The sequence below is a fragment of the Capra hircus genome, chromosome 13, assembly GCF_001704415.2.
Source record: "Capra hircus breed San Clemente chromosome 13, ASM170441v1, whole genome shotgun sequence".
NCBI lineage: Eukaryota > Metazoa > Chordata > Mammalia > Artiodactyla > Bovidae > Capra > Capra hircus.
Genome location: NC_030820.1, coordinates 52,179,056 through 52,202,053, shown reverse-complemented (window position 1 = coordinate 52,202,053; position 22,998 = coordinate 52,179,056). Strand labels below are relative to the sequence as shown.

General features: G+C 45.8%; 1 protein-coding gene and 1 pseudogene across 1 annotated transcript in view; one reads left to right on the top strand and one right to left on the bottom strand.

The window, feature by feature from the left end:
- On the bottom strand, positions 240-1,069 carry LOC102173948 (annotated as a pseudogene).
- TGM3 (transglutaminase 3) overlaps positions 15,994-22,998 on the top strand; it is a 44,001-nt gene continuing 36,996 nt past the window's right edge. Inside the window, exon 1 of the mRNA XM_005688225.3 lies at positions 15,994-16,107. Within this exon, the coding sequence (XP_005688282.2) occupies positions 16,101-16,107 (7 nt within the window). The 5' untranslated portion in view covers positions 15,994-16,100. The remainder of the gene's footprint in view (positions 16,108-22,998) is intronic.

Here is a 22,998-nt window from a genome sequence, read left to right as displayed (position 1 = left end):
CTTCTCGGACACATCTCTTAGCTTTCCTACTAGAAAATGATTCTTGCCTAAGTCTTCTGATGTAACCAGGTATTGGAAATTCTAACAATATCTATATCATAAATTCTACCTATTCTAAATCCTCATCTGCAGCACTGTTCAACACTCCTTCAGAGCTTTGCAGGAGATAAACAGTTTTTTATTTTTAATGTACTATCATATTTAAGTACAAAAACTTTTCTAGTCCTGTCACATAGAGATCATTTTGTCCGCTGCTGTTTGGCTGCCAGTCTCTTGTTGCTCTCCTCAGCAATGGTAAAGTTAATACCCTTTCCACTGAAAGAGAGATCCATGGTTTATTGCCTTTGCCAATAGCGGAAATGTTCGAGAGCCAAGTGGCAAGGCTGTTGCCGTTGGTATCTTTCACATGAACTACATCAAAAGAACCTGGATGTCTCTCCAGGTTGATGATCACACCAATTCTTCCCAGGTTAGCACCTCCAGTCACTATGCACAGGTTACCAGTGTCAAATTTGGTGAAATCAGTAATCTTGCCAGTCTCCAAGTTAATTTATAAGGTGTCAATGCACATTGACAAGGGGATCGGGGTAGATGTGCGAGCATCATGGGTCACCAGGTGAGGGATTCCTTTTGTCCCCACAAAGATCTTTCGCATTTTGCACAACTTGTACTTGCCCTTCCCAAGTGTAATTCGATGAACAACAAAGCGACCCTTGGTGTCATAGATCAAAGAAAAATTCTCTCGAGTCTTATTAATGCTGATGACATCCATAAAACCAGCAGGGTAGATTATATCAGTGCAGACTTTGCCATCAATCTTAATGAAATGTTGCATGCAAATCTTCTTTACTTCATTTTCTTAAGTCTGTTCCTTTTAGAACTTAAGTCTGTTCCTTAGGAAAATAATTAGAGGGAGACATTCCCTCAGCTTGTGGGGACTGGTAGATGGATGAGGGGCAAACACACCAGTCAATTTATCCAGCATCCAGTGCTTTGGAGCTGCTACACAATTCAGGTGCTTCTTGGGACCCTGAGGCTGTGCTAGGCACAAAAAGAGGGAGCTAAACATTTTAATGGATGTGAGAGAGAAAGAGACAGAGAGAGCATGTTTTACTTATGGGAGGAGAGGAAGCAGAATTCAGGAGGGGGGGATTGTGGGGCTTCAGACTCAGAACACGGCTCTTGAGTCTTTGGGATGGCCTGAGTTGTCTTCCTGTTTCTTAATTGTTTTGGGTTTTTGTTTGTTTTCTCTCTTGTTGCTACTGCTGCTAAGTCACTTCAGTCGTGTCTGACTCTGTGGGACCCCATAGACGGCAGCCCACCAGGCTCCCCCGTCCCTGGGATTCTCCAGGCAAGAACACTGGAGTGGGTTGCCATTTCCTTCTCCAATGCGCGAAAGTGAGAAGTGAAAGTGAAGTCGCCTAGTCCTGTCCGGCTCTTAGCGACCCCATGGACTGTAGCCTACCAGGCTCCTCCAGGATCCATGGGATTTTCCAGGCAAGAGTACTGGAGTGGGGTGCCATGCAGTGGAAATTCAGAGAAAGGAAGTGATTTGCTCAAAAAAACAGCAACTTAAACCTGAATATCTCATTTCTTGGTCCTATTTCTTGCATTCTGTCATACTGTGGTACCTGGGCTTTCTCATACTAGGAGAATCAAAGCAGTTCTTAAGAACAGCCTCAGATGACAGGATCAGATGGCAGAAGAGTAAGATGTGGAGCTCATTTTCTCTGCACAAAGATACCAAAACTACATCCACATGTGGAACAACTCCCAGACATTATATAAAATATGTACTGAATATATATTTAAATGTATATATTTGAAGACAATACATGACCACTACATGTATATCAGAATGACCCAAATCTAGGACACTGACAGCACCAATGCTCGAGAGGCTGTGGAGCAACAGAGACTCTCATTTATTGCTGATAAGAATGCAAGATAGCACAGCCATTTTGGAAGACAGTGTTGCAATTTCTTACAAAACTAAACACACTCTTACTGTAAGGAACTGAAAATGTATGTCCACATGAAAACCTGTACACAGAAGTTTATAGCAGCTTTCTTCATAATTACCTCTTGGAATCAACCAAAATGTCCTTCTGTAGGTACATGGATAAATAAACTGTTTTATGTGAGGAAAATGAAATATCATTCAGCACTAAAGAGAAATGAGCTATTGAGTCATGAAAAGACATGGAGGAGATTTAAATGCATATTACTAATATAACCTAATTACTAATACAATCTGAAAAGGCTAAGCACTGTACGATTCCAACTATATGGTACTCTGGAAAGGAGAAAGCTATGGAGACAATAAAAAGGTCAGTGGTTGCAGGGATTGAGGAAGGGAGGGAAGAATAGGCAGAGCACAGAGGAATTTAGGGCAGGGAAGCTATTGTGTGTGATATTATAATGATGGGTACATGTCATTATTCATTTATACAAATCCACCGAATATATAAAACCAAGAGTGAACCCTCGTGTAGACTATGGACTTTCAGTAACTATGATATGCCAGTGTAGGTTCATCAGTTGTAGCAAATGCACCCTTTGGTGGGGGATGTTAATAGTCGGGGAGGCTATACACGTGTTGGGGCAGAGGTGTATGGGAAGTCTCTGCACCTCTCCCTAAATTTGGCTGTGAACTCAAAACTGCTGTAAAAGATAGTCTTAACTTCAAAAAGACAGTATTATACACTGATAATCACAAAGCTCGTATCCATTCTTACTAACATAATCCCAATATTGCATGATGTGGCAATGTGTCCCAGCCTCCCTTCAGTCCAAAATGACAGAGCCACACAGGTTCTGAGCAATGAGATGTAAGCAGAAGTAAGCTGAGGAGGGTTTCCAGTAAAGCTTTTTTAAGGGATCACAGTCAGCAGGCAATACTCTTTGCCCTTTCACCTTCCTGCCAGAAACACAGGGGTCATACTTGGAGCAGCTGTCTATGAGCTTGAGGCCTGATGCAGGCCAGAAACTCGGAAGGAGGAACAGAGAGCTGGGAGGATCCTGGGTCCTCAGCATCAACTCTGGGCAGCCTGGCCCAGAATTCTTATTTAGTAAGAATACAAAAGATGTGTGCTTAAGTCATCATTTCTCAGGTCTCTTTTACATGCAACCAATTGGTTCCTAACTTAATATGTATTCAGTAAACAAATTCAATGAGTACACAGTGAAAAGTCAGTATCTTTGTTTCTTTAACCACCAGACTCTCCGTCTCTTCCCTAGAGGAAAATCACTGTTACTTAAACCTTTTCAGTTATTGTTTAAGCACATACAAGTATGTGCAGGCATCACTGTGTGTGTCTGTTTTTTCAGTGCTCTTTTGATGATCATTTAAATCTAGAATCCTAAACCTTAAGACTTACAGGTGTGAAACATATGAAGATCATTTTTTTGAGATTCTCAGGGGAGCTCAGAGAAAGGACCACACTTGTTGACAATCACTGTGTCCAAATAAGCATTTGGATGAGAGTATGTAAAATGGGTGATGGTGTGGGGGCTGAAGAGAAGCTTTGGTCTACTGACGGACACCAAGCCCCTCATTTCCAAGGTCTCCAACTGAGTTAATGATGGAGCCAGGATTAGCACCCAAGTCTCCAGTCAATATATTGCTCAAATGTCACCTAAACGTCATCATTAAGAATAGAGACTGTGAGCCAGAGGAAGTGCTCCCAGCTGCTTTGCTGGGAACAAAGCTGAAGAAAGGCCAAGTGTTTGGGGCCTGCTTGAAGCAAGTAGTGCCTAGGAAAAGCTTTATGCCAGAGGGATGCCAGGACAAGCCTGAGCCCTCCATAATTTATAGCTTTCTTTATAGATGCATGAAACTATGATCTGAATCTGATGCATTAGGAAATCCCCACTTCTCCATGAGAATTAAAGAATCTTTAGTATCAGATGCAACTGGTGAAGATGAAAACTGCCAATTAAACCCGTTTGCCAAGAACCAATAATTCAAACTAAAATAATTCACTCATAAGTCACATAGTGTTGAATCCGTGTTCATGTCCCTCATCCAGTATACAATAAGATCAAACCAGAATGGAAAGTTCACCCTTTGCACTCATTCAGAACTGCCTTCTTTGAAAAGGTGTGGATGAACTTGATGACTAAGCATGGTGGTTGGGTGGGAAAGAGAGACTGGGAGCTGGTCATGTGTGATCAAGCCTATTCCAGGCCTTTTCCCTGCTGAGAGTGCCCTTTCCTCCAATTTTTGTTTGTTCATACCTACCTTTTAAGGTGTGGCGCAAATGTGTCTTTTCCATGAATCTTTCCTTGAGCCTCTTTCCACTGTGATTGTTCCCATCTCACAGCAGATGAGTCTGCAGAACGTTGCTGTACCATGTCATCCCATTTCTCTTCTCATCTCTTCTGTTAGATCATTAACACTTTAGAGGCAGGGGCTCTAAAGAATCTACCTGCATTGTGGGAAACCTGGATTTAATCCCTGGGTCAAGAAGATTCCCTGGAGAAGGAAATGGCTACTCAGTCCAATATTCTTGCCTGGAGAATTCCATGGACAGAGGAGCCTGGCAGGTTACAGTCCATGGGGTTGCAAAGAGTCGGACACAACTGAGCGACTAACACTTTCACGTTTCTTCTAGTTTATTAATACTTTTTTTTTTAAGCTTCAAAACAGTTTATTTTTTTTTAATTTTTTAATTTTTTTTTATTTTTTAAATTTTAAAATCTTTAATTCTTACATGCGTTCCCAAACATGAACCCCCCTCCCACCTCCCTCCCCATAACATCTCTCTGGGTCATCCCCATGCACCAGCCCCAAGCATGCTGCACCCTACGTCGGACATGGACTGGCGATTCAATTCTTACATGACAGTATACATGTTAGAATTCCCATTCTTCCAAATCATCCCACCCTCTCCCTCTCCCTCTGAGTCCAAAAGTATGTTATACACATCTGTGTCTTTTTTCCTGTCTTGCATACAGGGTCGTCATTGCCATCTTCCTAAATTCCATATATATGTGTTAGTATACTGTATTGGTGTTTTTCTTTCTGGCTTACTTCACTCTGTATAATTGGCTCCAGTTTCATCCATCTCATCAGAACTGATTCAAATGTATTCTTTTTAACGGCTGAGTAATACTCCATTGTGTATATGTACCACAGCTTTCTTATCCATTCATCTGCTGATGGACATCTAGGTTGTTTCCATGTCCTGGCTATTATAAACAGTGCTGCGATGAACATTGGGGTACATGTGTCTCTTTCAATTCTGGTTTCCTCAGTGTGTATGCCCAGCAATGGGATTGCTGGGTCATAAGGTAGTTCTATTTGCAATTTTTTAAGGAATCTCCACACTGTTCTCCATAGTGGCTGTACTAGTTTGCATTCCCACCAACAGTGTAGGAGGGTTCCCTTTTCTCCACACCCTCTCCAGCATTTATTGCTTGCAGATTTTTGGATCGCAGCCATTCTGACTGGTGTGAAGTGGTACCTCATTGTGGTTTTGATTTGCATTTCTCTAATAATGAGTGATGTTGAGCATCTTTTCATGTGTTTGTTAGCCATCCGTACGTCTTCTTTGGAGAAATGTCTATTTAGTTCTTTGGCCCATTTTTTGATTGGGTCGTTTATTTTTCTGGAATTGAGCTGCATAAGTTGCTTGTATATTTTTGAGATGAGTTGTTTGTCAGTTGCTTCATTTGCTATTATTTTCTCCCATTCAGAAGGCTGTCTTTTCACTTTGCTTATATTTTCCTTTGTTGTGCAGAAGCTTTTAATTTTAATTAGATCCCATTTGTTTATTTTTGCTTTTATTTCCAGAATTCTGGGAGGTGGATCATAGAGGATCCTGCTGTGATTTATGTCTGAGAGTGTTTTGCCTATGTTCTCCTCTAGGAGTTTTATAGTTTCTGATCTTACATTTAGATCTTTAATCCATTTTGAGTTTATTTTTGTGTACGGTGATAGAAAGTGATCTAGTTTCATTCTTTTACAAGTGGTTGACCAGTTTTCCCAGCACCACTTGTTAAAGAGATTGTCTTTACTCCATTGTATATTCTTGCCCCCTTTGTCAAAGATAAGGTGTCCATATGTGTGTGGATTTATCTCTGGGCTTTCTATTTTGTTCCATTGATCTATATGTCTGTCTTTGTGCCAGTACCATACTGTCTTGATGACTGTGGCTTTGTAGTAGAGCCTGAAGTCAGGCAAGTTGATTCCTCCAGTTCCATTCTTCTTTCTCAAGATTGCTTTGGCAATTCGAGGTTTTTTGTATTTCCATACAAATCTTGAAATTATTTGTTCTAGTTCTGTGAAAAATGTGGCTGGTAGCTTTACAGGGATTGCATTGAATTTGTAAATTGCTTTGGGTAGTATACTCATTTTCACTATATTGATTCTTCCGATCCATGAACATGGTATATTTCTCCATCTATTAGTGTCCTCTTTGATTTCTATTAATACCTTTTTTTAGAAAAATGAAAACCTTCTTGTCACATAATTTTGCTCGCCTCTTAATGATTTATGCCCTTTCATTCTAGAAAGCAGACAATACAGCAAAGCAAAATCAGGAAATGCAAATCATTTGCGTTTTGTTGTACAACATTCGAGGCTTTCAAACTTCCTATATTTAATAACAAAAAAGAAGCAGACTCACAGAGGTAGAGAATAAACTAGTGGATACCAGTGGGGAGAGGGAAAATGGGGGGCAATATAGAGATAGGCAATTAAGAGTTGCAAACTATTAGGTATAAAATCAGCTACAAGAATATATCATACAATACAGGGGATATAGCCAATATTTTATAATAAGTATAAATGGAGTACAACCTGTAAAACTTGTGTTACTTTATTACTATATTGCTGTATTGTATACCTGTAACATATATTATACGTTGGCTATACATCAATTTTTTTAAATTTCTACATTTAAAATTTCTACCTTTATAGGTCTATCAAAATTGGATCCTTCTTTACATAAAGTTTAAAATTTTTCTTTCATGTTATTGTATATCAGTGACCTCAGTGATAATATGGTAATTTTTAATTAATGGAAATATGTTGTTTTTCTGATTATAAAAATGTGATATGATTTATAAAAATTGAGAGAATAGAAAATTGCATACAGTGTCAAGATTACCTTTTAATCACACCGCACAGATAGACCACTGTTAACATTCTTGTATATAGCCCTCCATCTGCTAGAAGACTAGATTTTCTTCTGAGAGCAAGTGTTTGTATATGTATCACACTCATGTCTACTTATTTAAATATGTTCATTTATGTAAGTGTTTCAACTTAATATGAACATCTTTCAGTGTCAAATTCTTGCATATCTACATCATCCCTTTTTCTTAAACTGGTGAATTAATTTTTTTTTGCTGCTCTGGGTCTTCGCTACTGTGCTTGGGGCTTTCTCTGGTTGCAGCGAGCAGGGGCTACTCTCAAGCAGTGCATGAGCTTCTCATTGCAGTGGCTTCTCTGGTTTCAGAACACAGGCTCTAGAGCAAGGGGACTACAGTAGTTGTGGCCCTCGAGCTCAGTCACTGTGGCTCACGGGCCCTAGAGCACAGCAGTTGTGGTGAACAGTCTTAGCTGGCCCTCGGCATGTGGAATCTTCCTGGACCAGGGATGGAACCTGCATCCCCCGCTCTGGCAGACAGACTCCCAACCACTGTACCAGCAGGGAAGTCCTGCATCCTCATATCGTGTGGATCTGCCACAATCTAATCTACTTCCTATTATTGAACACTGACTTTTTTTCCCCCAAATATTTCCTTTTATTAACAAGTTGTATGGATCATTATGTTAAATACATTTGTATATGTGTACTTTTAAATGTTTTGGTACAAATTGCCCTCCATGAGACATTTTCATCTTTGAATTTCCCAAAGTGTCTAAAGAGAGCCTTGCACATGGTGGACATAATAAATTGGGGTGAATAAATGCATGGAATATAGAAAAATCTTTGCCTCTCTCTCTAATTTTTCTTCTTCTCTTTTGAGACCTCAGTGGAAGATCTGTTGATTCTTTGGGCACCATGGGAAGGGCCCAGGTTAGAGGCAGGGCCTGTGCAAAGTAACTGCCTCAATTGTCTTAGCACTTTGGAGGCTGGGGAAATGGGTCCTGAGAGGGAGCATCTGGTTCTGAGCCAGCCTGTGGCTGAGCAGCAGAGCAAGTGTCAGAGAGGGCCCTGAGGCTGTTGACTCCTAGCTCAGCCCTCCTTCCCCCTTCATACTCCCTTGGAGAGCCCTTTACCTCTTCCCAAACCTGTAGATTATTCATAAATCATATTTATATCAAGTAACTTATGTCAGGTGGCAAAAATAAAGTGAAACGCTGTACATACAAGTTACTCACTATAAATCATCGAGCACATGAGTGACCCTGAACACCTTTTTCCCATTTATTATTAGCACTTGACCTCAAGTGCAGAAAAAGGAGGACAAAATTTGGAGTCCAGAACTTTAAGTTTGAGTCTGGCCTCCATTCTCTCCCCTGTAACATAGCAATTGTACTAAAATCTGCTTCCTAGGATCCAGGTAAGGATCAGGGAGATGGTGGACATAAAAGCAAACATTGTGATAATTGTACAGTATTTAACAATGTTAGGGCTCCCCTGATAGCTCAGTTGGTAAAGAATCTGCCTGCAATGCAAGAGACCCTGGTTTGATTCCTGGGTCAGGAAGATTCGCTGGAGAAGGGATTGGCTACCCCCTTCAGTGTTGTTGGGTTTCCCTTGTGGCTCACCTGGTAAAGAATCTGCCTCCAATTTGGGAGACCTGGGTTTGATCCATGTGTTGGGAAGATCCCCTGGAGAAGGGAAAGACTACCCACTCCAGAATTCTGGCCTGGAGAATTCCATGAACTGTATAGTCCATGGGGTCCCAAAGAGTTGGACACTACTGAGTGACTTTCACTTTACTTTACTTCTTAACAATGTTAATATTTTCTGCTATTGATAAGATTGAAAAATATTTCCCTAATCTTGCAAACTCAACCCAGAGGCCTTTCTAAGGTGGGTTTCTTAACTGAAAGTTGGCAGCAGAAAGAGTGTGGTGAGCTGGGAAGCAAGCATTCTAGTTCCGGGTGTCATGGCCTCAGTGCTCTCTTCGGAGGGAGGAAGTTCAGTTCAGTCCCTCAGTCATGTCCTACTCTGAAACCCCATGGACTGCAGTGTATCAGGCTTCCCTGTCCATCACCAACTCCTAGAGTTTACCCAAACTCAAGTTCATTGAGTCAGTGATGCCATCCAACCATCTCATCCTCTGTCATCCCCTTCTCCTCCTGCCTTCAATCTTTCCCAGCATCAGGGTCTTTTCCAATGAGTCAGTTCTTTGCATTAGGTGGCCAAAGTATTGGAGTTTCAGCTTTAGCATCAGTCCTTCCAATGGATATTCAAGGTTGATTTCCTTAAGGATCGACTGGTTGGATCTCCTTGCAGTCCAAGGGACTCTCAAGAGTCTTCTCTAATACCACAGTTCAAAAGCATCAATTCTTAGGTGCTCAGGTTTCTTTGGAGTCCAACTCTCACATCCATACATGACCACTGGAAAAACCATAGCTTTGACTAGACAGACCTTTGTTGGCAAAGTAATGTCTCTGCTTTCTAATGTGCTGTCTAGGTTGGTGATAGCTTTTCTTCCAAGGAGAAAGCATCTTTTAATTTCATGGCAGCAGTCACCGTCTGCAGTGATTTTGAAGTCCAGGAAAATAAAGTCTGTCACTGTTTTCACTGTTTCCCCATCTACTTGCCATGAAGCGATGAGACCGGATGCCATGATCTTAGTTTTCTGAATGTTGAGTTTTAAGCCAGCTTTTTCACTTTCCTCTTTCACTTTCCTCAAGAGGTTTAGTTCTTCTTCGCTTTCTGACATAGGGGTGGTGTCATCTGCATATCTGAGTTTATTGATATTTCTCTCAGCAATCTTGATTCCACCTTGTGCTTCATCCAGCCTGGCATTTCGCGTGACGTACTCTGCATATAAATAAGTTGGCAAATGGCCTTTAACACTCTCCGAGCTCTGAGCCCAGGCCAGCTATTCCGTGACCTTAGGCAAATCATTTCTCTAAAGGCCTCAGTTCTCCCATCTGTGAAAGAAAGGGTTGGGCTGGATGACCTCTCTGGGTTGCTTCCTTTCTGAGGATTGACTCAACCCCGGAGATCTGCCCTCTGTGTGTTTTGCTTCCTGGCACCCTCTGGTGCCCATGCTCTTGGGCAAACCGCCAGCCTTCCGGGTGGTGGCCTCAGAGCCTACAAGTGGTGGGCTGTGGCCTCCTCTCTTTCCTGGTTGGTTTTTCCAGCCCCATGCTCAGAGGTGACTGAGTGACAGCTGGACAGATTGAACCACCCCTCCTGTTAAGAGATGACACGTGTGCTGAGCGGGGCTGCCCGCTGCGGTCCCTTCCTCATGCCCAGGATCCATGTCTTCACCCTGTTCTGGGGCATAGCTAGCCTCCCCCACCCTCCCCTACTGTTCTCACACTGGGTGCTCCCCATAACCTCATGTGCAGTCTTTTCCCAGAACGACCTGCTTGCTCTCCTCTCTCTGATCTTTTCCTGCCTTCTCCTCAATAAGTAAGTCTTTTTCTTAATCTCTGTAATTGGAGCCCATCACTCGTTCTGCACCTCTTTTCAGCTTTTATCAGTCTCTGTGTTTAAGAAAAATTCAGCTTCTCCCTAAACTGCTTCCTGTCTTCCTCCCTGAGGGAAGCTCCCTGAAGGCTCGGTGTCTGCAGTGCTGACTACCTTTGACCCCCCTCAACAGGCACTGTAAGAAATCAGTGCTGACAGGAGCTATAAAGGACTTTTACACTTCTACTCTTCCTCCAGCATTTTGCTTCATTCATTTGTTTGGGTGAGAGTGGGAAATGAAGGCATAAACACATTAAAGTCGAGGCTTTCATATCAGTTCTGCAGGGATGCCTCCTTCTCTTCAGCCCTGAGTCACTAATACTATCATCACCAGAATCAGTAACACTCTCCAGAATGTAAGGTCCAGAGTCACTCAGATGTCACTGAACTGGAGGATTCATCAGGGACAGGGCAGCATGGACAGGCCTCTGCTGTCTGGCAGATCTGGGTTCACAACCTGCTTTGCTCCTTGGTTAGCTGCATACCCTTGTCAAGTTCCTTAGCTTCTCTAAGTCTCTGGCTTCTTATTTATTGAATGGGATTGCATTGAAAATATCTCCCTTGGAGGATTGCTGTGACACTTACAAGTCAACTGATGTGAAACTCTTAGCACAGAGCCTGGTGTCAGGAAAAAGTGGCCAGCCATGCAGACCCACACGCTCCCCTCCTGAGTCAGATCATGTATCATTAGGTTCCTGATGAGTGACACAGGGCAAGTTCCAGAAGCTCGGGTGGAGAGAAGTCACTGCACCTTGTCACTTACACGTGTCATCACAGGATTCCTCAGGATGCTCTGGAGGGTGAGTGGTGTTGGCATCACCAGACCCATTTTTCAGAGGAGAAAACTTAGGCTCAGAGAGGTTAAGTGATTTGCCTAAGGTCTGTGTGATTACAAAAATATGGGCTTGTGATAAGTTAGAATGTGTCTGAGGCTTAAACCTCAGTTTGCTTCTTTTAGCACCTGCCCCCTTTCCCGGAACAGCACACTGGAATGAGTACGAGGAGGGGAGACCTTTGGCTTGGTAGTAAGAGACCTTGATGCAGAAGAAATAGAGAAGGTGTTCCAGGCAGGGGCATTTTACAAATGGGTGTAGAGGCAGGGAAAAACATATGGGGTTCCAGGAAAAATGATTAGGTGTGTTTTGCTGAATAGGAGAGTTAATGTAAGAGTAGTAGAAAAGAAAAAACAGAATTAAGCTGGACATACACTGGAGGGCCTTGAATGCCAGACTAAAGAACTTGAGCTGTAAGAGGCTCTGGGGAGCCACTGAAGGTTTCAGAAGAGGGGATGACCTGATCTCACCAAGGAGATGAGAGGTCTCCAAATCGTGACTCACCAGGAATGGTTGGAGAAACTGATGCTTAATCTGAAGAAGAAGAGACTTGTTGGGAGGGAAGGTTTTTTTTTTTGCCAGATTTGGGGGAGCATGTGATCTTTGTTGGGTGAAGAGGGGATGGGTGGGTTCGTTTGGGATGAGTAACGGATGGAAGAGAAGCAGTGAAGATCAACACGCAGAAGCTCAAGGGAGATAGACTCTTTAGGAGGAATTTGCAGAGAGACAGACTTAGAGAAAGAACTTATGGTTGCAGGGGTAAGGATGAGGGGAAGGGATAGTTTGGGAGTTTGGGATGGACATGTACACATTGCTGTATTTCAAATAGATAACCAACAAGGACCCACTGTATAGCACCGCGAACTCTGCTCAATGTTATGTGGCAGCCTGGATGGGAGGGGAGAATGGATACATGCATATGTATATCTGAGTCCCTTTGCTGTTCACCTGAAACTATCACAACATCGTCAATCAGCTATACCACAATACAAAATTAAAAGTTTTTTAAAAAAGGAGGAACTTTCTAGTCCTCTCATTGCACTTTAAACTCCAGTTACTGAGAGCCCACCACTTGTGCTGGGCACAGTGAGGCACCGAGGATGGAGCAGTGAAGCATACAGTGAAGCCCCTGCCCTCACAGACTTCCTGTGAAACAGGAAGGGGGAAGATGTGCCTTAAGCAGAATCATCCCCGACATGGATGTTACAGGCAGAGCTGCCTGTTTCATGTAGGGACTGCTTTGAGACTGTGCATTCCCTGTCACCAGAGTTTGCAAGAGAAATGTATCAGGAAACAGGATTCTAACTATGGGAGAATGGCTGGGGGTTAGATGACTTCTTATAAGGTTCTGTACCTTTACATGTGTTGTGAAATTTTCAGCAACTCTAAATCTCTTAATTAGAGGGAGAAAAAAGGCAAATGATCAATTAGTGTCTCTCTCTCTTTTTTTTTTTAAGTCCATATTTGCATGTTCCATTCTAACTGGAGTCTGAGGTGCAAAGGGGGTGGCCAAGCAGGAATTTCATCCTGCGTGTAGCTGGGTGACTCCACCTGTGAATTGAAAATCATTTAGCTGAAATTGTGACAGCATGCAAATTACGGCCCGCCTGCAGGCTGGGGCTGCGGCTGCAGCCATGGTGCAATCCTCCAGCGGCTAACAGGGAGTCGACTCAGTTTGAGGACACAAGGCCCTGCTGCTGGGCAGTTAGAAGCTGCAGGGAGCCCAGCAAGCAAGTGGCAGGCAGGGAGGAGGCAACCCGGCACCACCCTATCTATAGGGGAGTGTCATATCTGTGACTTCAGGGTTTGAAGCCTCACGACAGTGCTGAGAGGTGTCTGGGTAAGCTGGCGAGAAAACTGAGGCTCAGAGAAGGAAAATGACTCTGCCAAACCACACAGTAGGCAAGCCCCAGAGCCCGGCTTTCAGTCAGGGTTTCTGAATCCAGCGTGGGCATCTTTCTGCCACATCACCTTGCGGTCAAGAGTGATCAGCTACAGATCCTTCCAAGAGGAGGCCAAGAGGTCATTGGGCAGGCACCACTGTCCACACTGTGGGTCCCATCACAAAATCTATGACACTTGGGAGTGCTTTAAGGGCAGTGAGAATACCAATGACATCAGCACTAAGGGGCTACACTGAGTGGTGCCAGAGGCGGTGCTGAGCACTTAGGTTCATGCTCTCCTTTGACCCTCTCTGAGCTTCTAGCTAAGCTTTACCGATGTGGAAACCGGGACTCTGAGAGGAGGTCTATGTCAGAGCCAGAGTTTGGACCCAGATCTGTGTGATCTCAGAATACAAGGGCAGAGTTGCCTGCCTGTCATGAGACAGGTTTCCCTGCCAGGTCACTGAAAGGGATGCCAAGGGTCCAATTATTGGCTCTCAGGCCAACAACAGCAGCAGTAATAAGCAACTCCCCCCTCCATTTCTTTATCCCTCTCTTGAGGGCATGCACAGCCCTTTACATCCACTCATTCCCTTGGATTCACACAGCTCTTGGGTTTCTGGCAGGACTGATTCGGTGTAGTGAGACCCTTGCCCAGAGTCTCAGCCAATCCCATGGCAGGCACCAGGACTCACGCCACACACCCAGCTGCTGATCAGGGTCCAGCTCACTTTGCTGTCACCTCTCTACGCTCTGCTCTCTTGTGGGTCATCTGCCAGAGCCAGCAGTGGCCGCATTCCATGGGGTCATGGATGCAGAGTGGCCAGAGGCCTGGGAAAGGCTGACGTACCACCTCGCTTAGTTAGCCAACCTCCAGGTTAAGCAGAAAGACTCTGGAGTTGCTCACACAGGGGTGGGAATTTCTCCCTCCTGTAGGACAGCAGAAATAATGGTACCTGTGCCATAGGACTGATCTGAAGACAAGAAAAGGTGATACATGTAAAGTGTTTAGCCAATGTCTACCCAGGTTGGGTTCTACACTGCTGGGAATTATTTCCATCTTTACATCGATTGATTGATCCACTCATTCAAAAATAGGTGTGCTCCTGCCATGTGACAAGCCCATGTTCAGTTCTGAGAAGATGTGAGTAATACATAGCCTGGACCTTTTGAGAGTGAGTGATGGGGATAGACGTAATCAGATTGCCCCAGTGCAGGCAGACGCATATGGTAAGAGAGGTCCTAAAGTGTACCAAGTGCTGTGGGAGCCCAGATGACAGGGAGATGACGTGGATTTCCTTTTTCCCATCCGCCTTATTCAGTCTCATCCTTCTCAGGGTCCAGCGTTCCCATCTTCTCCCTAAAGACCTAATTGTGTCATGGTGCTTCCTTCCCACTCCAAGTCTGGCGGAAGCCTTGAGAAGTGTCTTCTCGGTCACAAACCCTTGGAGCATTATCATTATTTTTTAAAACTCCCTTGTCTACCACAGGAAAGCTTGGAACTTGTACACAGCCACCATAGGATCTTTAGATATATATTTTTTTATACCCTTAAAACAACAAACAAGCAAACAAAAAAATGTAGAATGAGAGTCTCCCCCCTCTTATTTTTTTATTTATTTTTTTTTTATTTTTTTATTTTTTTTTTTTCTTATTTTTTTAAAACTGGTGTAGAAGCTGGGCTCAGAGAAGGTCCGTGACTTGCCCTCCAGTTTTACAGACAACACATGGCAGAACAGAAGGAAGTGGTGTCACAGTATAGCTTCACTGGCTGTCCTCACTGCCTCACTGAAAAGAATAATCCTCCCTTCCCCCACTCCCGGGAGACCCAGGTTCGATCCCAGGGTTGGGAAGATCCCCTGGAGAAGGGAATGGCAGCCCACTCCTGTACTCTTGCCTGGAGAATTCCATGGACAGAGGGACCTAGCAGGCTACAGTTCAACGGATAGCAAAGAGTCGGACACAACTGAATGACTAACACTGACCCCTACCCCACATCTGCAGTTAAACTGACATCTCATTCCAGATGACAACTGGATTTAATCCATATGGTACACATCCATGCACTTTCCACTCACATCACTTCATTTGATTACTCCCCCACATCTTGAGTTGAGAAGAGTGGGTGGGGCCTCCCCTCAAGTCACAGACAAGGCTTCCAAGACTTCAAGGTCCAGTGATGGCCCAGGACCTAGCCAGCACTGGAACCGAATGCTTCTAACAACCCATCACACGCCATTTCTGGCACACAGCAACCTGTACAGTGAACTGTGATGAGTATCTCACGCCCCTCGTGCAAGTGGAGACCACCGGCATGTGAGGACGGTGAGAAAGCATTAGGCAATTTCTGCTTTAGGTTCTGCAGAGAATTTTCTTTGACCCCAAGGGACTTCTCAGCATCTGCTCTGGACAAGCTACTTCAAGAAAAGCATTACATCATTTCCTGAACTCTGTGATCCAGGAAGTAGTTCATCTTGAAACAAATAATAAAATCAAACTCTGCGTTTTTTTTTCCTTATCTCCCCTCTTCTTCCCAAACTGGTCTTGCACAAGCAGGTATGACCTTCCATTGGGTGACAAGTATGTCGTAAGTGAAACGTTTACAGGCACTACAGGAATGACCTGGTGCCTCGCCTACCTCATTAGAATTCTAATTGGGGTGTGTAGGAGAGGCTTCTATAAATGGTAAGGCGATCCCAGCAAGGCAGTCAGTCTCCCCACACCATCCGTGCCATTCCCAGACGAGCCAGAGAGGAGGCAGAGGAAAGCGAAACATGTCTGGTGAGTGCATGGCATCTTCTCTGCCAGTCCCCGCTGGACTCCCATGCTTCTCTTGGGCCGACTGAGAGGCCAGAGTGCCCAGCTCGTGACAGCTGCCTTCGGGGCTCTGAAAGCTAGAGCCTGGTTTTTTTTGAAGGTTCTTTTCAGAGGCAACTCTTTCTCCATGCCTGCCTAGTCCCTTTAGTGTGGTCTCAGGGTTAGAGCATGTTTGGGACGAAGTCCCGGGTAAAGGGCAGGTTCTTCAGTGCAGCCAGAGGCATATCCCCTTAGCTAGACAGACAAGCTTTGCCCTTTCAAGCCAGTTGGCACCTGCTTCCCGTGTTTCTCAGTGTCATTTTACCAGCTGTTAGTAATATAGGCAAAGAAAAGCACGTCTCAGAGCTACAAGGGAGGGAGGGAGTGACAGCGTGTAAGTCAATTTAACAGAAACCATCAGCGGTGCTGGAATGCTCCTAAGTAAACTACACATCCGCAAGCACTGGCAGGCTCTTTGAAAGTGACTTGATGAGTGAAACCACCAGGAGCAGGAGCAGGTATGCCGAGGACAGTTCCTAAGAGCGGCACCAGGGAAGGGAGTGAAGAAGCACTGCTGGGGAGCACGGGTTCTCTGACTCTGTGGCCACTGTGAGGACTGGGCTCTGCTTAGACAGCGCCCCTGCTCAGCAGCAGGCTAATTATTGCCTGTCGTGGGTGCTCAGCCTAGTGGGTTGGCAGCGACGCCAAACCCAAACAAGGCATGAGTCAAACCAGTAAAATATTGTGAATGGAGGTTAAGGCTGCAGGAAGGTTTGCCCAAGAAATCGCTGAGCATGATGCAAAAGGGGACTGCTGGCTACTTCAGAGATCACAAAGACCAGGACAGGGTGGCTGCAAAAATGGACTCTTCCCTTATCCTGGACTTCTTCCCATGAACGTGCAACAGTGCTGGGTTGCTAAGAAGGGGACCTTGGATTCTGCAGACTTTAGCAAGAGAGGATAGGCCATCTCCCTCCCTACTTCTCTCCTGCCAGAGGATGAGTTGGCCCTTACCTGGGACCCACAGAAATTTGGTAGCTGGGCCCAGACTCGGTTTTAGTAGCACCTCTTCTGCCACCAGTTCCAAGCTCATCCATGACCGCGGGTGAAATCTGTGACATGGAAAGCAATACTGAACCTGGTTTCTCATTTGAACTCTGTTACCAACTGCTGCTGCTGAGCCTCCAGCTCCTGATTCAAGATGAAGAGCTTGAAATGGGGGGACTTCCAGGTTCCTTCCAGTACTGACTGCTCTCTTTCATGAAAGGAAACAGGGGGCGGAAGGCAATGGGCTTCAGCAGGGGCTCAGCCCTGGGGCATGTGCACCCACAGCAGCCTGCCCACTGAGAGCCCTGCAGGCATCCCCAGGGGCCCAGTGTGTCCATGTCTGTGACTCCTAGGGACACTGTGCTCTTAAGACAACTTCTGGCTCCACCAGATGCCCAAAGGTCGCAGAGAAATGTGGACAATGGTCAATTCAGAGAAAATCAATTTTTTAAAAAGAGAGACAAGGAAACATCTTAATTCCCTTCAAGCTGTCACACCTGTGGTTCCTGGCCTGTCCCAGTCATGCAGCCAGGCAGGGCTCAGTAATGAATTCCTGAGTTCCTGAATAAATGAGTTTGCTTACTGGACACTCAGGGAAGGAGCCACGAGGCGCAGCGGGAGCATAGAGATTGAGAGGGCAGTCTTTCTCCATGGTGGGTTCGCAGTGGACTGTCATTAGGTTGTGTTACATGTCCAAGCACTTACCAGGGGCCAAGAGGAGGAAGGGATTAACCCTGGGGGCAGTGTAAGGTAGGGGAGACCCTAGGCCCCAGGTAGCACCAGGTAGCACTGGTATGGACGATGAGTTGGACTTGGTCAGAAGTAGTTTTGTGGGGTAAGGAGTATTCTGGGAGGAGGGAACAGGAAAAGAAACATGGGTGGTCGGGTGCGTGTGACCCAGGGAACTAGCAGGGTTGCAGCGTGCTAGTGCAAGAGGGCTGTTCCTGGCTCCCAGGTTAAGGTTCTTGTTGGAATCTGTAGGGTGTGATTATTCCGCCTCCCAGTGGAGACGGCAGCCTGGGCTGGGGTGGATGACATGGTGGAGGAAGGCCTGGCAGCCTTCTACCCAAAGTGGTTGGCACCCTCTGCCTTCCACACACCAAGGCCAGAGCCCCACATTGGACAGACACGCAAGCTGTGGACACAGATGCTGGGCCCAGTGTGAAGGGGTTCCCCATCCTCGAGGCCATGCAGAGGCCCTGCGGCAGAGTCCTCAAGGGTCAAACATGGATGCAGACCTCTGCCTTGGGAGCCCGGCACTTCTGTGTCGGGGACAGGCGCCCTGTCCCACTAGGGCAGTGAGTGTCCCCATCAGCAGCTTAACTGGGCAGAGTGCTGGCTTCAGGACCCACTCTCTCTGGCTTCAGGCCCCAGCCTCAGAGGACCCGTGTTATTCTGGGCTGTGGGTCTGCACGTTTCCTGGGAGCTGAGAGGCTGGCCGCTCCTTCTCCATTTCCAGGCCCCCACGCTTGTGTCCCTGTTGCTCTGCTCACCTCAGATAACTTCCCAGCTCAGCCTCCACCCCGCTGGGCTGTGCTCCACAGATGGGGCAATCATTCTCGTCCCCAGGGCCCGCATGCCAGCCTGGGTGTGAGGTGAAGAGAGGAAAAGCTTTCCCCGTTGTATGGACGTCGAGGGAATGAGGCCCCTCATCTTGGTAGGGGCCGAAAGGTGCTCAGAAGGATCTGCAGTCCTCCGTCTCAGCCTGTTTTCCTCCTTTGTAAATAGGAGATAGATAGTGATTGCTCCCCTGCCTCCCGCTCAGAGTGGCCATGTGTCTTGGGGGAGAGAATTCGTGGAAAGTAGCTTTGATTGCTTAGTGTAAACAGACACTGTGTAGGCTTAACGTAGTGGTTCTCAACTCCAGCTCTGGTTCCATATTAGAATCACCAGTAGAGTTTAAGAAACCAGCGCCGTCCAAGTGGTGGGGATTAGGCTAATATGAACTCTCCAGGTGGTCCTCGTGCATGTCGAGGGTTTAAGAAATTTGAAACTCTCTCTGGAAGTGAAGGGGTTCCAGGAGTCCTTCCTTCCTCTCTCATGCGAACCGTGTAATGTCAAGGCAAGGAGGAGGCTGTGGGTGTTCCCCTCTCCCTGGCAGCTTCCTGGACTCGTGCCCATTGCCACCACCACCACCTCGGCTAGATGCAAGGTGCAGCCTGGAGTGGCACATGGTCAGGCTGCACCGGCGTCAGTGTGAGCTTGGGCCAGTCTTTGCCTGAGTGTGCGATGTTTGGCAAGTGATGACTCTTGACTGGACTTTCAAATCCCTCATCTGTGAAATGGGAATGACCACATCAGACAGGTTTGTAACTGTGAAAGGCCATACGCAAGAAAAACACTCAGCACTTTGTCTACCCATCTGAGGTCCTCCATGGCAACCCAGGAAAAGCTCAAACCGTTCTCTAGCCTGTGTCGCTGGTGCTATTATGCGTGGGATCCTAAGACATCTGTACCACGGACAGGAGCCCAGGTGCCAGTGATGGGTGCATCTGGGGTCCCAACCAATGCCCTACAAGGGAGGATATTCAGTTTCGCTGTTCCCTTCTACAGAGAGGCTGAGACCTTGCTCAAGGCTGCTCGAACCACCAGTTCAGGGCTCACTCAATTTTGCCCTGGCACCCTTGCCAGCCCCTTGCTCAGTGCCCCCCAGGGAACCCCTATTTCCCCACCACCTGAGCACCAAGAGATTGTACCACCCATGCTGCACAGGGGCTGAAAATGTCTGAATGCAGAGGAAAGACGAAGGGAAGCAGCACAGGCTGGAGAGAGAAAGAAGAGACTGGTGAGGGCTGGAGTGAGGCAGGACCTGCCAGGAGCTGCAGACGTCCCGATGCCCAGAGGATGGGGGCATGTTGCAAATAACAGCCTCCCAGTGACCAGGATCTAAGACCTGGTTTCTGGGCCAAGCTCTGACTTTCAACTACCGGTGACCTCAGTAGACCTTCCAGGACCTCAGTTGTTTTACCTGTCACATGGGAATATTGCATCATATCACTGCTTTTCAAGCTGCCAGTTTTAACCATTAGCAAGCTGTAAAATCAATTTAGTGGACTGTGACCAGCAAATCATTTTAAAAATGAAGTAGAAAATATTACTGTGCATCGTGCATAGTAAGGGTTCATACTGTTTTGGGAAAACTTCACATCAATTATAAACCCATGTGTGTAAGCAATGTACAAAATGTCCTTCTTAAAGCAGTCTCTAACAAAAAACTTGACATTTGGCTAGATGATTTTTAATATGTGTCCTGTGAGTCACCTTTCACAGTCTAGAATCTGTTCTGTGCTTCTCTTTTTATCCCTGCCGAAAGTGGACCACAGAATAAGAGGGGAGGGCATTACACTATCAGTCACATGCAGCTAGGTTTGGCTGTAAATGACAGTGAATCCCAAATAACAATGGCTTAGAGAAATGAACAAGACAGAAGTTTACTGGATGTAGGCAGTTCTGGTGGGTGGGGCAGCTGCACAATCCTGAGGGGCCTGGGCTCTTGCAGGCCCCCACTCTGTCATCCCAAAGGCATGTGTGGTCTAAACTGAGTCCACATCACACCCAGACCTGGGACAGCAGGGGGAAGAAGATGGAAATAAGCAGGCTAAGGGCTTTTGCCAACTATTTTGAAAAAAGAGGTTTCCTCAGGATTGAAAACAGGCATTCAAACAAATGCTTGCAAAGGAACATTCAGAGCAGCACTATTTATAAGAGTCAAAAGGTAGAGACAACCCAAAGATCCATCCACTGATAAATGGATGAATATACAGTATATCAACATAGTGGAATATTATTCAGCCATAAAGAAGGGATGAACTACTGATACACGCTACCACGTGGATGAACCTTAAAAACATAATGCTAAGTGAAAAACCAGACTCAGAGACTGTATGACTCCACTGATACGAAATGACCAGAGCAGACAAATCTATGGGAACAGAAATCAGATGAGTGGTTCCCAGGGGCTAGAGCTGGGGAGGTGGGACGTGATTGCTAGTGGGTGGGGGATTTATCTTGAGGTTGAAGAAAAAGTTCTGAAACTAGATAGTGTTGATGGTTGCACAACATTGTGAATGTACTAAATGGCACCAAATTGTGTGCTTTAAGTGGTTAAAATGGTGAATTTCACCTCACTTTTTACAAAAGAGGTTTCCTGGGAATTAGGAATTAATACATTTAACTTGCACCTATAAGTCATTGGCCAGAACCCATTCACATGACCCCCAGCTGCAAGGGAGCCTGGCCATTAACATGAAGGATTTTATTACCAAGAAAGAAGGAGCGAGTGTATACCGGGATAGACATTTAGCAGTCATGATCACATCAGTGGTGCTGGTGGCACTGATTTTCTCAGGATAAAGAAAGCGGGGAAACTGCCCCTGGCCTGCTGGTGGAGTTAAGCAGTGAGTCAAAGAGGCAGCATGGGATTGGGAGACGGGCCCTGGATGAGAGTCCAGAGACATCCCACTGTGGGCAAATGACTTTCTGGGCCTCCATGTCCTCACAGCCAGAATAAGAGTCGGGGGAGATGCTCAGTCTCTAAAACGTTACTCTCTTTGATGTTTCTGAGAGTCTGTGTTGATGAGTCAATTATAGGGGTGAAGCCACTCTCCTTTCATCCCTGCCCTTCATCCAAGTAGGCACAAAGAACAGCTCTGAAGCTCATAAATACCCATGAAGTTGTAAACTTGGGAAAAAACTTGGGTGTTTGTGCACCTCCCCTATTCCCTGCCCTGTTGTTCACCCACCAAGGCATGTCTGACTCTTTGTGACCCCAGGGACTGCAGCAAGTCAAGCCTCCCTGTCCCTCCCTATCTCCTGGAGTTTGCCCAAGTTCATTTCCATTGAACTGGTGATGCCATCCAACCAACTCATCTTCTGTCGACCTCAGCCTCTGCCTTCAATCTTTCTCAGCATCAGGGTCTTTTCAATGAGTTGGCTCTTTGCATCAGGTGGCCAAAGTATTGGAGCTTCAACTTCCACATCAGTCCTCCCAATGAGTATTCAGGGTTATTTCTCTGAAACCAGGATTGACGGGTTTCACCTCCTTGATGTCCAAGGGACTCTTGAGAGTCTTCTCCAGCACCACAGTTCGAAAGCATGATTTCTCCGGCACTCAGCCTTCTTCATAGTCCAACCCTCGCGTCTGTACATGATTACTGGAAAGATCATAGCCCTGACTACACAGACCTTTGTCAGCAAAATCTTTGCTTTTTCATGCACTGTCTATATTTGTCATAGTTTTCCTGCCGAGAAGCAATCATCTTTTAATTTCATGGCTGCAGTCACCATCCACAGTGATTTTAGAGCCCAAGAAAAGGAAATCTGTCACTACTTCCACCTTTTCGCCTTCTATTTGCCATGAAGTGATGGGACCAGATGCCATGATCTTACTAGCTTTCTTTAATAGTGAGTTTTAAGCTAGCTTTTTCACTCTCCTCTTTTACCCCCATTAGCGGCTCTTTAGTTCCTTTTCACTTTCTGCCATTAAGGTGATATCATCTGCATATCTGAGGTTATCCCCCTGCCCTTGCCTTTCTAGAACAAACTCAGGCTGAGATTAGTGCTACGTGAAGGGGTGGCAGGTGGGAGAACAAAGTCCCCTGGATAATCCACAAACAGGATCATCAGATCCCTGATTTGGACTGGCAAAAGTGGGGTGATGATTGAAGGCAGCCAGCTGAAGGAGAAGGGTTTCAGGAACCACCTGGGAGCTTTGCGAACATGCTCTCAACCTGCTCATCCCACTTGGGGGTCCAGGGATGCCCCCCTTCTGTCATGTCTCATGTAGAATGCCTTTGGGATACACTGGCCTTCCAGTGACTCATTCTCTCC